Source organism: Colius striatus, chromosome 1, assembly GCF_028858725.1.
Source record: "Colius striatus isolate bColStr4 chromosome 1, bColStr4.1.hap1, whole genome shotgun sequence".
Classification (NCBI taxonomy): Eukaryota; Metazoa; Chordata; class Aves; order Coliiformes; family Coliidae; genus Colius; species Colius striatus.
In genome coordinates this window covers 137456290-137473912 of record NC_084759.1, presented here as the reverse complement: position 1 = coordinate 137473912, position 17623 = coordinate 137456290, and the positions used below count along the sequence as shown (strand labels likewise).

Here is a 17623-nt window from a genome sequence, read left to right as displayed (position 1 = left end):
TGCAAAATGCTCACTATGCTTAGTAAAACCAGGACTGAAAACATATTTCTGCTTTATAGCCCTTTACTCTGACAACTTAAACCTTGCATTTTATCAGTTTTGTTATTTCTACTCCTTGTTCTTTTGTACTAAACACATTTTTCCTGTAACTTCTCTTTATGTATTGATACTTCTGTAATATAATTAGTATACAACTATGTGTGATTCTATTAATCTCAAGTGTTCACTAGTTAAAGTATGAAATCTTTCTCAAGAATATATCAAAAATTTACATGGCAAGGTTTTTTCACAATGGATCCTGCTTTAAAAAGCTATTGCAATGCTTCTTGGTCTTTATCCTGCATTTCTACTGGTGCATTTAAGACAACTTTCTTTTCAGATTTAAGTTTCTTCTTTAAAGTAATGAGAATTAGTGCACTTGGGATATAGGACACTCCACGTAATACTGCTGGCAGGCCAAAATAGAGCCACCTGAAATAAAGGATGAGCTTCATTAAATATAAGCATTCATGAAAAAAACAGCAAAACTATTCAATATACATTGTTTTGCAACAGTTGCTCAGCCACTCTAAGGCTTGTGCACTGATCCTTTTGTATCTTACAGAAGATAAATCAATATGAGAATGAAGAAAATGTTAGTGTCAGTGAAATGGCTATTTGAATCACCCAACTCCAGGCAACTAATTTAGCCAGTGATGTTAGCTATCTTATACCCTGAGTAAAACCTCTGACTATTCATGAGATAGCATTCTTCTTCCAAAAGAGTTTCAAAATAGTATTAAGCAGAATCAGCCTGAGGCCTGATTGTTCTAAGTTCAACAATCCTTTTCTTCAAAATCCCCATGGTGCTCTTCGAAGGATTACAAAAGCATGAAGCCAATCCTGGGCCAATTTCCAACTCAAGTAATTATATCCTTTCCATAAATTTCTCTTCTATTTTAATTCAAGTACTATTTCAACCATTTTCTGTTTGAAGATATTGTATAGTCAACCATGAAAAGTTTTTCCCACAAGAGCTTGCTACTTTTAATTTTTTTTATGAGAATTTAGTGTTTTAAGATCTGTTCTTACAAAAGGTCATTAGTGAATGTAATTATGGCACCAGAAGATTTCTGTTCAGAGAGTCTCTTCCAGTGTCTATGGCAAAGGTTGCATTTGACATATAAGGCTAATGTTAAGACAAGTGTTGTGTCAGATCTCTAACACAGGAGCAATTGGTCTACTAGGAAAAGATAAAAGTGTAAAATTATAGCTCTATACACATAATAATACAGTAAGAAGGAGAAATGAAAATAAAGTAGAAAATATACCTGTATGTGACAATGTCGTACAACCTGCATGCTCCTTCTCCAGCACAAGTCATAGTGCCCCACTTCAAACAAGTGGTATCTATCAAAGCTCCAAAATAAATGGGAGATGGAATTCCAGCTAAAAAGAATATTAGCCACATTTTTGTGAATAGCATATTTTTTCTGATTAGTAGATACACTACAGAACCTATGTTTTTTCTCACCTACTCCATCTTTCCTGTCCTCCTGCAGCATAAACCCTGTTCTTGTATTCTCTATTCTTCCTTATCCACCTACCCTGAACCAAAGATTTTTTTTCCTGTTGGCTATTTAACAATATATACAACATTTTATTTCATCAGTGAGAGTGAATGTCATGTTTGATAAACATACAACTAGAGTGAAGGAATGCAAAATGGCTTTGAACTGAGCAGCAGATGATGTCAGCCTGTAACCCAGTATAAATAAATGCAAACTGAGAGCTGTTCTAATTTCTGCCTAGATCTGTAAAAAAACTCCCAATTCTTCCTGATCAAAGGCACTCCATAGAAGTAGACTCCTATGCTGTGTCCATAGCCCTGATGTGATTCTTATCTAGCTCTAGATGAGACCTAACTCTGCTTCTGAAGTGTGTTAGAGCTTTTCTTACCAAATACTCTTGAAGCTAGTCCATGGATACCCACTCCAAATGACTTTTCTTCAGGTTTAAGAGACCTGTATGGTAATTACATTGTACACCAATTAGTAGAAGTGATATTAGAAAGAAACGTTTACCTCTGGCTTTTTTTTTTAGTCAAACTCTTCATCACATTAGGCCCAAACCATTCTAATTAGAGCACTGATTGAAAGAGTTTGCTATCCTCTTTAGGTGAAATTTACTGGAGTTCCTTAACTAAGACTACCAAATCACACAAGGAAAAGCTATTGTTCTCGTATTATCCACTTGGACTGGGGCCAGCGCAAAGTGCAAGATAGTTGTGTCTTAACATCATGTGGATATGATCAACAGTACACTTGGGTATCACACACCTCTCAATATCTCACTGTACTGACTCAGTGTTCCCACATTAATTCAAGATACAGCTGAGAGCCAGAAGCAAGAGATTATAAGGCTGATATGGCACTAAATGTTAACACATCACAGAAATTACATATTTTTCTTCCCTCCATGCAAAAACTAACACATTTTTAATTCCTGGGAGTGTTTGAACTCACAATTAAAAACCAGGTAGGTTTCTTAATATAAGGACATTTTACTGTACCTTATTAGGACCATGTATCCAGGCATAGCTGCTAAGGAATAAATGAAGCTGCAGACTAATGACAATATTAAAAAGTAATGAAGCATCTTCTCACAGTATTCTTCTCCAGCACACTGGCCCAGAACCGCAGAGACATTTTGAGATGAAAACCCTGAGGCTGCAACACAATTGCAGTTTTCAAATACCTGTCAAAAGAGTATTTTAATCACACAGATTGTCAAAATTGACACATGCAGAGTGAAACTCATACAGTTGGAACATAGTTCATTCTCTCCCCCACTCGAATATGTTACATGTACAGCTCTGCACTGTGGCTTCTCTCCCAGTCTGCCAGGCACAAATCTAACCATCATCTATATGTGGCATACAAGGTTAGAGAGTGATAGGGAGCTATGGTCCTTTAATGCAGCTGGAGCTATCGTTCCTCAAGGAGGCCATGATCAAGAGAGCCCTCATATTTCCCAGCACAACTTGGTTATGTGGTCCTTTCAGGACAAACAGATCTGACCCTTTTTTCCCTAACCTAGTACGTAGCCTATCATGTGCCAGAGGAGAAAAAAAACAGAAATGCTTAATCGAGGTTAGGTTGCAATAGTCTCACTCAAACATTTGCTTCTACTGAAATAACTGAGACTATTGCTAGAATAAGAGTTCTCAAATGTCAGCCAAGGTGAACAATGGCATCAGTGTCTGGCCCTTAGTATCATCTAATACTTCTATAAAATATTTGTAAAGTACAAAAGCTTTTGAACATCTGTGTGATTTGGGTTTTTATTGAACTCATTTTGATAGCGTTCAATCTCATCAAAACTTACAATTATTTTACGGAGAATAATTAAAACTCTACAATATCTGGTTACTTATTTAAATCTACAGGGTAAAAGAGAGTAATAAGTCCATGCTATGGAATTTCATTTTGACTATAATGTTCTTCAGTACTCAAGTTTCCAACTGGCACTAACTTGAGGGATCTCTAGAGGTCTCTTCCAACCCCTCCCCCCCATTCTGTGATTCTGTAAGAATAATTTCTCAATCATTTTTGAGCATTTAAGATTCCTTCAGTTATTAGAAGAAAAGGAGACTTCATTATATTCATTAAATTTAATAAATTTTCATATTAACTTTTGAATTTCTGTTGCTAATGAATTTGTCAGACTCTATTTATCACGTTTTATATCCAATTAAATGTACATGTATGAATATTTCCCACCCTATATTGTTATGGATATTTGTCGCCTTCTATATTTTGCAGTTACAGCACAATTAAGTGTATGCTTTACCACACTTTTTCCAGTTCCTCTTGAGGCTTTACACCCAGCAAGACAGGGTGACACGTAAGTAATTCCATTGTTCCCACAAACAGGGTCCCATATTTTAACTGGGCAATCACAATCCCTGTTGCAGTCAGCAAGCAGAGTACTTTCTTCATATGAAGTTTGCTGTATTCTGAAATACATTTAGAAGATGAATAAATATTTCAGTAATGAAGTACCCACAGTAACCCTTTGCTATGCTTAGGATTCTGTTCAAGGTCAAATGTTGATCCAGAACACAATTCTACATGCTCCTATTCTGGAGTCATGCCTTCCTGTCTTTCTGTAGGACATTGTATTAATATTATCAAATCATAGATAGGTATGTATACCCTACAGCATTTTTCTCATCTAGGCATGTATGTTCTTGATTGTCTATAAGCATTATGCATATACCTACAATTGCATTTTGCAGACACACAACCCTTCACTCAGTGATTAATTGCAGGCCTCAATTCAAGAAACCGCAGATAAAATATCCTTCAATAACTTGATAGCAATCATATTCCAGTAAATCAGTGTTAAGTTAAAGTGATTTCTCCCTCTGTAATGGCAAAATTGCATTTATATATGCCTGAGTTGATCAACAACTTTTTATTTTCATCTGCAGTTACATGACTTGGATGTCTAATTATATTAGCAAAATAATTAATATGGACATGCAATTGCACGAGTCTTGTTGTGAATGTGTTTATTAGTATAGTTTATTGTTTGAATCAGGGATAACTGAGGATAGACCTGCTGTCTTGTGCAAGTAAAAAGCATTGAGACTTTAGATGGTTAAACTAAAATGTTGCAAAGCTATAGGGTCCCTGACTGATTCTTGACAAGAAAAAATCATTCTGTTGCCTTAAGACTTAACACCTATTTTGTCTTAAAGAACATACCCTTCATAGGAAATTGTTAGGCCAGCAACTGGTGAAGTATCACAGACAGTCCAGTAGGCAGTAAAGTAGAGAAGATATTCCAGTAAAGATAGCCAAAATGCTATGTTTGCAGCCTGATAGATATTTATCTTGAATTTCTTCATGAATAAGCCTCCAAAAAAATACCCAACGCATATAACTGGTAAGCTGTAAACACCTATTTAAACAAGTGAAACTTCCATGTTAAAATAAAGGGTACAATCACAGCTACTCATGAGGGAAGACTGTGTTTGGCAAAGACTCATATAGTGACTTTGAGAGAATCATTTAACTACAGTCAGAAATTGGTCTCTACTAGTTCACTTGCTCACCCAAAACATCTGCCAAAGTCAACAGCAGCTGGGAACTGCCTGGACAGCAAGATTGAGGGTAGGACTGAAATGGTGCAGCTACTATGAAAGATGAACATTGAATTAAGGAACAGAAATATGACTAGATGTATCCTAAGATGATTCTTCTACAATGATCAAATAAATTCTATCTAATTAAGTCACTGCAGTTAAACACGGGAACACTGAGAATTTAAGATATTATGAAATAAAAGCATAGAAAGGCTCCTACATTTTTAGGATATTCTCTTTGTGCTACAACTATTTGCTGTTACCATTTTCCAATGCAAGAATACCATGTCCTCAGTCATTTAAAACAAAACAAAACAAAACAAACAAGCCAATAAAGAAGTGACAAAAAAAGACAGCTATTTGGACAATGATTTCCTTCTCCATGAAACTCCATGGATTTCTGCAAATGAAAGAGGATCTGAGGCTTTCATAAGACCAAAACCATCACCTGACGAGTGGAGATGATTGAAAGTGTTACTAAATTTTAGCTGTGCACAAGTTCAACCAATCTGCGTCTTAAGATTGTTAGTGATGTCATGTTCATGAACATGACATTCATCTTCTATTTTATAGTTTTACTTTTAATCAAAGTAATATAAATATTTGGGCCATGCTCTCTCGATATAAATTAGTATAATGTCTTTGAGATCAGTGGCCTAAGTTTCACCTGAACTTTCCAGGCCAATTCAAAAGATGGAAAGTAAATCATCAAATTCTGTACAGAAAGTTAGGAGATGCTTAACAGAAAATGCATGATTATTTAGAAATGCTTTCTAGTGTGGAATGTCCTTTGTAGAAGCATTTGACTTTAGTATGTATATGTGTATATACATATACACACATATATGTTCGTGTGTACATTTAAAAATGAGAAATTTGCATGAAGACATTGCTACTTAATAGAACAGAGTAAAGCAAAATGCAAACGTACCTATCAAAAAGATGGCATTTGATGCAGATGTTCCAAACTGTTGTTCCAGATATTTGGGCATGAAGGTTATCATGCCAATAAAAGCACTGAACTGTAACACAGTTATACATATAAATAACATATAAACTCGGTTGTGAAACAGAGCCTTGAGGAAGGGGATGAAATCTGGAATGAAATAATGTAATGAGTTAATGTCATACTTTGTAAAAAGAATCACTTATTCTCAGTATGGCTGAAGGAGGAAGAGCAAAACAGAAATGGTCCTTAACTGGATCAGGCTAATTGTGCTTTGCCATACACAACAGGCCAAGGACTACTTGCTTATCCCAGGCTGCCCCAATATGGCTCTTCTACACAAGGATAATCTCACACCCATACATGCACACTGATGCATGCTGCTGCTCATAAAAAAGAATGAAACCACAGTTTTAACGTCATTGTAAAAGTTTTCTGAAACTTTCTAGCTGTCTAGTGACTGAAATTAGCACCTACAGATTTGCAACAGCAGCTACTCCCCCAACTCTCCCGCTTTTTGCCTCAGCTCACACCCCTCAAGAGCATTCACCAAAACCCCTTTCCTGCACATGGTGTAAAAAGGGAGTACAAGAGGAAAGGTGCAAACACACTAGGTAGTTGTGACAACTTGCCCTTAGAGACTCGATCACTGATTTTGTTTGTTGCTACTGTCAGTGATGGGGAAGAAGAGGCCTGAAGAGGGATATGAATACAATTATTCCTACTGTACTCTCAAAATCTGGATCTGTCAGTCTTCACACAAGTAAAATACTGAGAAAATAACTTATACAGGTGTTTCTCTGTGTAATGCCTATACAGTCAGGATCTGAACCATAAAAAACCCCACAAGTCTTTGTCTAATGTTCTCTATTAAGTAATTAATGTGCTGAACTATTGTTAAGAAACTGCAGAAAAATGTAAGCAGCCATGAAATGATGACCATGTTTCTTTGAAAGTGGACATAACTTATGATGGATATACCTTTTTGAGAGGTAGGCAAGTATCTTACTAGAATAGGATCTATATGCAAATCTTGCAAAAATGAGTCAAATATCTGAAACACTATGAACAGTCTGTATTATTTAAATATGCCACAGAATCACACAGAATCACAGAATGATGGGTGTTGGAAGGAATCTTTAGCGATCATCTAGTCCAACCCCCCTGCAGAAGCAGGTCCATCTAGATCAGGTCACACAGGATGGCATCCAGGCAGGTCTTGAAGACTTTCAAGGAAGGAGACTCCACATCCTCCCTGGACAGCCTGTACCACTGCTCCCTCACCCTCACAGTGAAATAGTTTTTTCTTACATTTAAATAGAACTTTTTATGTTCCAGCTTCATCTCTTTACCCCTTGTCCTGTCACTGGATACAACAAAAAAAGTGATGCTCCAACCTCCTGACACCCTCAATTTAGATATTTGTAAATATTAATGAGATCCCCCTTCAGTTTCCTTTTTTCTAGACTGAACAGCCCCAGTTCCTACAGCCTTTCCTCATAAGGAAGATACTCGAGTCCCCTGATCATCTTGGTGGCCCTGCGCTGGACTCTTCTCTCATAGAAGTTCTCTGTCCCTCTTGAGCTCGGGAGCCCAGAACTGGACACAGTACTCCAGATGAGGCCTCACCAAGACAGAGTAGAGGGCAAGAAGAACCTCCCTCAACCTGTTGACCACATTCTTCTTGATGCATCTCAGAATGCCATTGGCCTTCTTGGCCACGAGGGTACATTGCTGGCTCAAAAGCAATGCCATGCAGTTTAGAACCAGACTTTTCTGAAGAAGAGATTAATTTTAACTGTAAATACTCCAATTTTCAACTTGAAATTCTTGGTGATGAAAAAGCTGTCTGAACATGTCCTCATCAATTGGCTATGACTGTCCCTGCTTGAGCAGGATGTTGGGTCATGTGACCTCCAGAGGTCCCTTCCAAACTGAAGAATTCTGTGAAGTGAAAAGATTCTTAATTCAGGATATTTAAGGATAGTACACATTCACACCAACAAAGGGAGGGAATGATGATGAAAATATTAGCTCTGAAGGGACTCTGGAGTACTTGGACCCTCAGTACTTTATTTGTGGATTCATTGAAGGCTACATGACAACAGATAAAGATGTCACATTTATCAGGATGACATTGCAACATCAGCCAATATCCAAGTATTCATGTATGTATGGTGAATTTGCAGGACTCAGACTGAAACATCACAAAGGAGTAGCAGGCATTTGGCACTTACTTTCTATAAGTCAAGGGGCCTTAAGCTATATATACAGAACTGTGAGACTGCTCTGAAGATCATAGCCTTTGACATATTTTATTCACTTAATTTTCCAATTAGCACAAAAAATGGAAGGAAAATATGAAGCTTCCTGCAGATATATAAATCTGAAAGACCATGAGTGTGAAAATTGCCAATGGTAACATGAATGAAAGTGGATCAAACAGATCCCTGTACAACAGCCATTAAAGGTTTAAGCACCTGTCAACTCACTTTGATGGCTTTAAGTTTGACTCAAAAAATACACAAGACTTGTACTGGTTTCCTGCTTTTCTGCACAGTGAATGTGGGGTACAAGTAACTGAGTAATATTCTAACCCAGTTTCAGTGCATTCATCCTCTACTAGGAAGAAAGATCCAGATCTACATACATCTGAAATGCAGGAAGTGGAAAGGAGTGAATTCAGATCCCGGATCTATGAAATCGGCTTTCTTCCTCTGTGAAGAAACATTCTAAATCCCCAAGTAAATACTTGGTACTATTGAGAGCTGAAAAATAGATTATGCGTTTCATACCTTTGACCCATCTCTACTTAGTAAAGTTAACATAGTTCACATCTTAAGGACTAAATTAAAAAGGAAAATAAATACAATATAACTTGCCTTTCGCAATTTCATACATGTTCTGTTTCGCTTCATTTTTATCATTGTCTTGCAACGGTACTGCACTTTTTTCACCCATCTCTTCAGATTCAATGATTTCTCCTTCCTTCACCAGTGATTTAGGCAAAAACCAGAAAGGTATTGCCACAAGAAAATTCAGCAATGCACAAATCAAAATGCCCAGCCACCATGCTCCAACCCAGCGAGCATCAGTAGCAGTTATAGTTATGTCCTCTATTGAAAAAAAAAAAACAAAATCACATATCTTATATTAGTTCAGAAACATTCTTTGCTGTCATTATGTATTTTCCCAGTCATCTCTAACGTGCGATACATTAAAAGCATTTTAAAGATTCCTGAAATGAGGCTGATGAAAGATAATAGTCTCCAGTCTTCTTTTACAATATTGCAAATTTTCTGGTAAATTTCAGTGGTTTGTATTCATTTAATTCTAGTCATTTCCGGTATTAAGCCAGATAACATAATTGTTCATCAAATAATTTGAATGCAGATTAATTTGTGTCTGTGTGTGAATTTGGGCCTTTATTGGATTGAATATTATACATAGATTTTTCCATTTTAAAATAAGCATCATAAAATTCAGGTAAAAATTAGAGATCTCATATTAGCAAAGAAACATCTTTTAGTGCTGATAAATACACCATTATGAACACCAATTTCTATGTAAGATTTTATTTATTCATCCCTTACCTGCATCTACTGATCCCACATCAACAAACATATTTGCACAGAATGAGGCCAACAAGGAACCAAGGAAGGGCCCAATTATAGTTGCTGTATGTAGACATCCTAGAGCATGAAAAGGAGGAAACATACTGTTAGAATCCAAACATAATTATTTTCCTGGAATCATTATAAATGTTTAGGCCAGATCTGCTGAAAAGACATCTGCACCTAAAATTGTGTCATTTTGATAAGTTTATCTCTAGTTGAATTAAAAATGATACATTGTTATTTTGATAAGGTAATAATGTCTCTCTTCTCTCTTCCTTTATTGGACTGAAAGGAGTAATAGTAATCCTCTCTTTTGCTTTTGTTTATGTGTCTTTGCTTGGGAAAAAGGGAGTTATCACAATAGGACAGATTTACCTAGATAGAATGGTGAATTCTCTGCTTTGGCAAAATCTTCCACATATGAAATGCCTAAAGACATGATGGGAGTTTCACCCATTCCTCGTACTATGTTTCCAACCATCACAAATATCCACAGCAAGGACCCAGGCTCTTTTTCACATTCTGTGAATAAAAATAAGAAGTCAGAATATTGTTTTATCTCTACCTCTTAATTAAATTCTAGAGACAAAGACAAAGAATTGACTAACAGCTTGAACTTTGGTGGGTATATTGTCCTGTAAAACAGGGAAATAAGTAAAGATACTCGAAAGGCTCCAGAACTGGAAGAAGCTGTTGCACTTGGTGGAGTACAGTTTAAATCCCTTCTGTCTTCATGCCATATCTTGCTCAAGTACCTGGCAGTTCCAACCACTGCATAATGTAGGCCTTTCCCTCTATTCATTTCCCACACCAAAACTGCTATTTTCATGTCAGTGAAAAGAAGACAGAGTGTGGACGTACGTGATGAAGGGATGAAAAACCATGCCCAACTAACCTGATCACCTTCTACAACAAAGTATTAGTTTCTGTTTACATGAGGTGGGCAAAGGGTGCTTTTTACCTGGCCTTCAGCAAAGCATTTGCCATTGTTTTCCATAACCTTCCCCTAAACCAGCTGGCAAGATAGAGGCTGAATAGACTATCTGAGATGAGCGGGAAATTGGTTCACAGGCAGCACTCAGATGAGTGATCAATGGCCTTTAATCAAGCTGGCAATCTATCAAAAGTGGGGTCCCCTAGGGACTGATATTGATTTCTGAATTTTCCAGCTTTTTTGCTTTGATTGAGACTGCTAGCTTCTGGCATACCAATGTTCATAAGCCCTCAGAAAAGCACATGGAGACTAAGTTCATCTGTGTCTAAATCATTGCATGTCTGCTGGTAATTTCAACCAGAACTCTGTACAACAATTCTCACCACCTTTAAACTGCAGATTAGATCCTTACCTCAAAGCTCTCTTCTAGAAGTACAGATTTGTGCCTTGCATGTCAATGACGTCCCTATCCAGAAGTTTAATTTGTCCTCATGCTATCTGACCAGATATTTAATTTCAGATTTTGGACATCTTGAGGACAATGCAAATTTTGATTTGGAAAATAATATACAAATTCCACCATAATTGATGCCTGTCACCAAATGTTACAGAATGTTTTTCTGCCTTTGTCATACCTCTGCAACTCAGAAGGTCGGTGTTTCCCCGAGCAGGTACCTGATGGAACATAGCCCACAATTTGCCTGTCTGAGCACTGCTCTGAGGAAGTCTCTGACTCACTGTGACTTTTATACTACTCTCAGTAAAAATCAAGATTCCTAGTAATATTATCTGGCTAGCCTAGTGAATCTATCTGGGAATCCATTTCTCAATTGTTCAGTAGTCCTTCTATGTAACTCAGCAGCAGAATATGCAGAGCAATCCTGTTTGTCCCACACCAGGATAGTTATATCAGGACTTTTAGTACTTTCTTTCTCTCCCTGAACTTGGATTTCTTCATCCTACACAGTCTGCTTCAGATTTCACTGTTTTTTATGGTCTACTTTGTCATGCTGAGTCTTCTCAGTGCCAATTCATTAACAAATAAAAATTTTATTTATTTGAACCAACTGATGACTTTCTAAATGAAAGCACTACAGAGATCAAGCCTGGGTCTTTTGTATTAATTTCAGATTGCTGTTAGCAAACATGGGTGAAGCAATCCACATGCAGATGTGGTCAAATTCAAACCAGTTTTTGCATCACACAGACGGTGTCCTCAGTCTGAGGATTTTGTGTATGATCATTTAACAGTTGCCTCTGAGCTTTTTTACTCCATAGTAGTTACTTTATATGCATATTGTCTGTGAACGTACATTCTTCAGTCTCGTAGATTGGTTGTAGCTCAGTTTAAACTATTTTTTCTCTAAAATATCTATATTTTTTAGATCTATATTTTTGATCTATTTCTCGTTCCTTTATTTCTTGTCTAGTACTACAAAAAAGTATCTCATTGTCCAGATTAGTTTTACATATCCTTACAATACCATAGCACTTCAAGTAAAAAAGAGGAACATTTGTGAGAACAACCTGTTGTTAGAGTTTCTGAAGATGGACTGACAGGAATGTTAACCAAGTCTATTGAATATTGTAAAAACTGCATGAAAAAAAGTTATAGCTCTGGAGTCACTGACTAAAGAGACAAGAAGGCTAGGAAATTTCCCAACCTCTAGTCTTTAGGCCTGCAAAAAGTACTGATGAAAGTAGAGTTCTGAAATAATTACTAATAAAACTAAAATCCCACTTACTTGAATACCGCAAAAACTGAGGAAAAGTATTAGTAGACATAGGAAGAGTCATACCTATTGATGGATCCTCTGTAGGTAAAGAGAATGAGCTTTGATTAACCAGGCACAGAGGCATGACTGAAAAATTCTCCCCTTGTGAGATGCTGCTTTCAATATGATACCTGTTTGAATCAAAAGAAACTATGTACAGGTTAAGAAGAAATACACCAGAACCACCTCATAAATCTATGCTTCAGTAATGAAGCTACCTATAAGAAGAATGTGTAGCTATAGGGAGAAGGAAACTGATGTCAAAAGTTATCCGAGCCTCAGTAAGAAATCAGACTATGAATAAAGGAACTGTAGCAAAGAATCAATCCTATATTTTATCCAGACCGTTATCTAGCCTCTAACATAATGTTGTATCAGATACTTCAGGAGGAGTTGATGGAACACCCTAATGAAATCCCTCATATCATCTCCTCTCCTACTCTTCCTACATTCTAACTCAATTTATAACCTAAGAGTGCCACCAAGAGTGCCAGAGCCATAAGACACAGGACATAATAAGATTATGGGATCTTCTCAAAAGATATTTCACACAATAAAATGTAAGACAAGCTTAAAAGATTATTTTGTTAAACCAAGCAAAAATAGTATAAAAAGTGTTTCATGAATCATTATGGTCTGTAAAAGCCTCGATAACACAACTAACAGGTCTGATACATCATCCAGGCTCCAGACCAAAGAGGTCTTTAAAAATCATCTTGTATTTCCCACCCAAGTAGATATGAGATAGCAGTGGAATGTGACAGTATCACAGACAACTGCTTCTTCAAAGAGTCCACACAAGAGGTAGCACAAGAATGAAGGCAAGGGAAGGTACCCAGCAGAGGGGTGACTCTCTTCAGGAAATCATGACTGACTTTTGAAGACATCTCAGAAGCAACACAAGACAAGTTGCTCTGCAATTATCATATTTTAGCTATGCTCAATAAGCAATACTATTTCAGTGGGAGAAGTTATGGATTAAAGCAAATAATGACCACAGAAGCTGCTGTGAGCTAAAACAAAATACTTACTTTCCAAATAGGAAATGGGGAAGTGATATCAAAAGACATCCAAATGAAAAAACTGTGCAGCCCAAAGCAATTATTCTGGGTCTGTGAAGCTTTGCTCCAAAGTAACTTACAAATGCTATCAGCAGCAAGTTGCCTGCAAAAAGAACACAGTTCATATTTACAAGCCAAGGCATCCTTATATCTTTTAAAGTGCCACACGAGTTGGAATATACTTTGTTAGCTCAACATCTGTTACTATTGTTTTGTAAAAATTGTTACTAGAGAACTGTATAAATGATGCAATAATTACCTCCTGTCTATGATCTTTTAGAAGAGCTGAACTGCATGAAAAGAACATGAGAAAAGAAGTTAGATAGAATGGAGAAGGGATTATAGTGAGAGAGATTTTTTTACTGCATCTATGTAGAAAACACATTTTCCACTACTTTACATAGAGACCAGAACCAGGAGCTGCAGAACTGTAGATGGTTTAGGAAGTTATTCTCCTAGAATACTCTATTTTGCAATGTGTGGGAAAGTACAGAAGTATATATCCAAGTGTGTTTGTGCTCAAAATAGTAAACAGAAGATGACACATGGAGAAAAAAGGAATACTAAATTAATATGAATTTCATTAATGGTTTAAGAGGAATTTTTAATAATATATAACTTTTTGCTCCTAGTAACATTTCAGAATACAAATGCACTAAAAATCTTCATTCTCCAGTTTCACTTCAGAATCAGTTGATTTTTTCTACTCTTTATTTATTGCTATGCAACTAAGAAAAGAATCAAGATTCATGTTATGAATCAGGTTCCATAAAAATAGCAATTTGGTAACCTTACACCTACTCATTTTGTTATCTTTTTGTCAAAAGAACAAAAGTACATCTCCAAGTGATAAGCATGATGCTTTGAAAGAAGGTAACATCTTTTTTTTTATGCGTGATTGCTAGACAAATTCTATTTAACCAGTGCTTGAACAACATAGGAAGATGTACATTTACACAGTCCTAATGTGTGCCACATACACTTACTTTTAATCAATTCAAATATTATTGTAATGATTCACAGTTACTTTACATACTTGGAGATAAGAATCCCACAGTTTATTACAGAAACAGTTTATTACAGAAAAGCGCATAGAGGATAATGTATTTTTAAAAATAAGCCTTCCTTAATCTTGGACATTTCATATTTCTCGAAGTCTTCTCCTTACCAAACACAAGAATATATTCTCAGCATTCTTCCTCTGTCATAACTTTGAGCTACCACATCACACTGCTTTTCAGGCAGCAGCACAGTGTTGCCAACAGTTTCTTTTTGCACATGAAGATATAGGAGATCAAGAAAAAGAGGAGAAGGAGCCTTGCCTCTCCTCCTCATCACTATATGTGTGTGTGTGTGTATATATATATATATATGTGTATATATATAATGACTGAGCAGATAATTTCCTCAGCTGAGTCAAGGATAATAAAGATCCAAACTGTGACTTTTAGGATCTCTATCTAGATGGGTTTGAAGCTATCAAGCTGTTGTCTGGCTTTTTTGCTAATGATGAGACATAAGCTTCTCACAAGGCAATGAAACTCACTGATAGGCAAGCTAAGGGTCACTAAAAGTAAAACTGAAAACTTTCTTTATGATTATACATGTATAAAATATTGAAATATTCTTTAGTTTCAGTAAGGAGACAACCTACTCCAACAAATTTGAGGTCAGTGATTTATAAAACTGTAAACCAGTAAATATTATCTTAAATTCAAAGTCTATAAAATATTTCAGGGGTGTTTTTTTTAAGAAAGATTAACTACAAAGCTCATAAATTAATTCTGTTTTGTCAGTCACTCTATCATATGTCACAGTAGTGCAGAAATTAGTTGAACTAGCATTTAACCCTAAACTTCCTCATTTAAGTTATCCTGTTCACTTCCAGGACACTAAATGCGTAAGTACCAGTTGGTCACTTTTGTCACATACAGTAATTGACAGGTTGCTATAGTCATGCAAGTCACTAATACAACTTCAGACAAAATATTATATTTTCAAAAGATAAGAAATATTAAATTGAATTATTACCAATTTCAAAGCTTCCATTAATGATCCCCACTAAAGCAGCTGGAATATTAAACTGTTTCTCTATCTGCGTGTACATACTGTTCATATAAGCACCAGACATCGTTTTACCAACAAATGCAAGTGACAGTGTCAGCAGAAATACCTAAGAAGGAAAGAGAAGAATGGACAAAGAATTCAAAATTACATATTTAAGAATATTGTGTGGTTATTTTTCTCACGAAAGAATGAACAGTTCTGTTGCATTGCTATATGTGTAAATACCATAATCTATCCTTGTCCATAGAGTTATGGCTTCAGTAAATAAACAAAACAAACAAACAAGCCATCAGAGAAGAAGATTTTGTTCTTCACCTGCTGCCATTGACCAAGACTGTCTCCAGAAATCTAAACCCTATTTCCCCAAGCAAGACAGGCGCAGCAGTCTCTTCCCTCGTGTTCCTGCTGCAAGATTGCCATCTGCAGGACTGAGTAACGTCTGCAGCCAGACCTGGATGCAAAGACTTTCCCACCCTTTGCTCATCTGAGTGACAAAGTACTTGCATAACTACGATCGTTTCCTTTGATCGAATTATTTGATTGAATATCTGTTCCCCCATATCAATAGAGGTCATGAGCTCAGAAAGAATCATTTAACACAGGAGGAGTAAATAGTGTGCCCTTTTTTTTTACAAGAATCTGGTGGCAATTGACAGTAAAATAGATATGAATATGTACTGCTTAACTGTAGGATTCTTAATAAACAGTATTTATGAAATTAAATCAATAGTATTTTTAAATAGATTCACTTCAAATGCTAAAAAGCATAAGTAATGTATTTGGGATCTGTGTTAGTATTAAAAACAAGCTATTTTACAAACTTTTCTAGCACTCCTTAACAAATTAAAAACTCTAGGGTACACCAACATTATTTTTTTACTGTCATGTCACAATCAATAAAACTCATTTCACAGGTTTAAAATGAAATAGTAAACGTGTCAGACTGGAGTGATTACACAAATTTGGAGGCAGAGCTTCAAAGGAGCAACCAACCACACTTCTAACACACTACAGAATGTAAAGTTTGGGACATAAAAAGCAACACAATTATTTGCAAACTTGTCTCACCTCTGTTAAAGCATTAAAGTTAAGGAAAGAAATAGAGCTTATTAATTCATTTAACTATATTGTTGTGGATTATAACTTCTACAAAACCACTCTAGGTACAAGCAACTACAGCTGCGTGTTCATACAAAATTGCTAAAATATTTCCGTACCTTCAGTTTGGAAATGCAGCAGATTTTGTCCTCTGCATGTGGCTTCTCAGATTTTTTCATGTTGCCTTTTTTATTTGATCTGAATGTCTGTTTTTGAGTCTGTCCAATGATCCCATTACGGTGTTGAAAAAGAAAGGAAAAAACATTTTTGTCCTATGTTTGCAAAAAATCAGATTTCTTCTAAGATATATGATATTTAAGCATATTCCTTAAATAATTGCAAACTGGATTCCAACAAAATGGATTCCAATCAAGTTACAAGACTATATACTTTATTCCAATCAAGAGAATTTGACATGTAAATGTCAACAATGTGATAGCTGGCAATATTTCATACAATACTGAATGCAGTCAGCAGCATACCATCAGTAAGCAAAGAACAGATTAAAGAGTTGTTCTGAGAGCAGGCTAGGTTGTCTGTAATACAACTTTTCAGTCCTCTTCACAAGCATTTTGTACTAACCATTTACTACTGTGAGAGACGGGATTATGAAGGCCTACATATTTTACTGGCGTATACCTGTCTCCATGGTGTTTTTTTGTTGTTTACCTTACTTTGCTAGACAAAAAATGTTCTGTTGAAGCCTTCTCTCTTCCACTGGCATCAATGTAAATTCATTAATTTTTATACAAATTGTATTGCAGACTGATCTCTTGGCATTAAAATTAGGAGGAAAAATAAAACAAAAACCACTAGATCAACTGAAGTTCTAAATAGAAACAAAGCAGACTCTGTCCTGCTTTCCTTCTCGAGATTTGCAAAATCATTCATTTTTATTTATCTGCCTTGTTTTAGTCATTGTCATCTTGACTTGATGGTTAGAATTTCTGGTAGTGCTAAGCAACCTGCTTTCTTACACATCTTAAATATTTCC

At 36.1% G+C, this 17623-nt stretch overlaps 1 protein-coding gene across 1 annotated transcript; it reads right to left on the bottom strand.

The window, feature by feature from the left end:
* Nucleotides 1-311: 311 nt before the first annotated feature.
* On the bottom strand, nt 312-16841 carry LOC104560240 (solute carrier organic anion transporter family member 1A2). Its single transcript, XM_061988845.1, has 14 exons — nt 16749-16841; nt 15496-15637; nt 13435-13567; nt 12428-12534; nt 10070-10216; nt 9671-9769; nt 8960-9193; nt 6063-6227; nt 4752-4947; nt 3832-3997; nt 2552-2736; nt 1939-2003; nt 1311-1428; nt 312-471 (listed from the first exon to the last, which is right to left on the bottom strand). Exons 1-14 carry the CDS (start codon nt 16806-16808, stop codon nt 312-314), a joined length of 1977 nt encoding a protein of 658 aa, XP_061844829.1. The 5' UTR covers nt 16809-16841.
* Nucleotides 16842-17623: the final 782 nt, after the last annotated feature.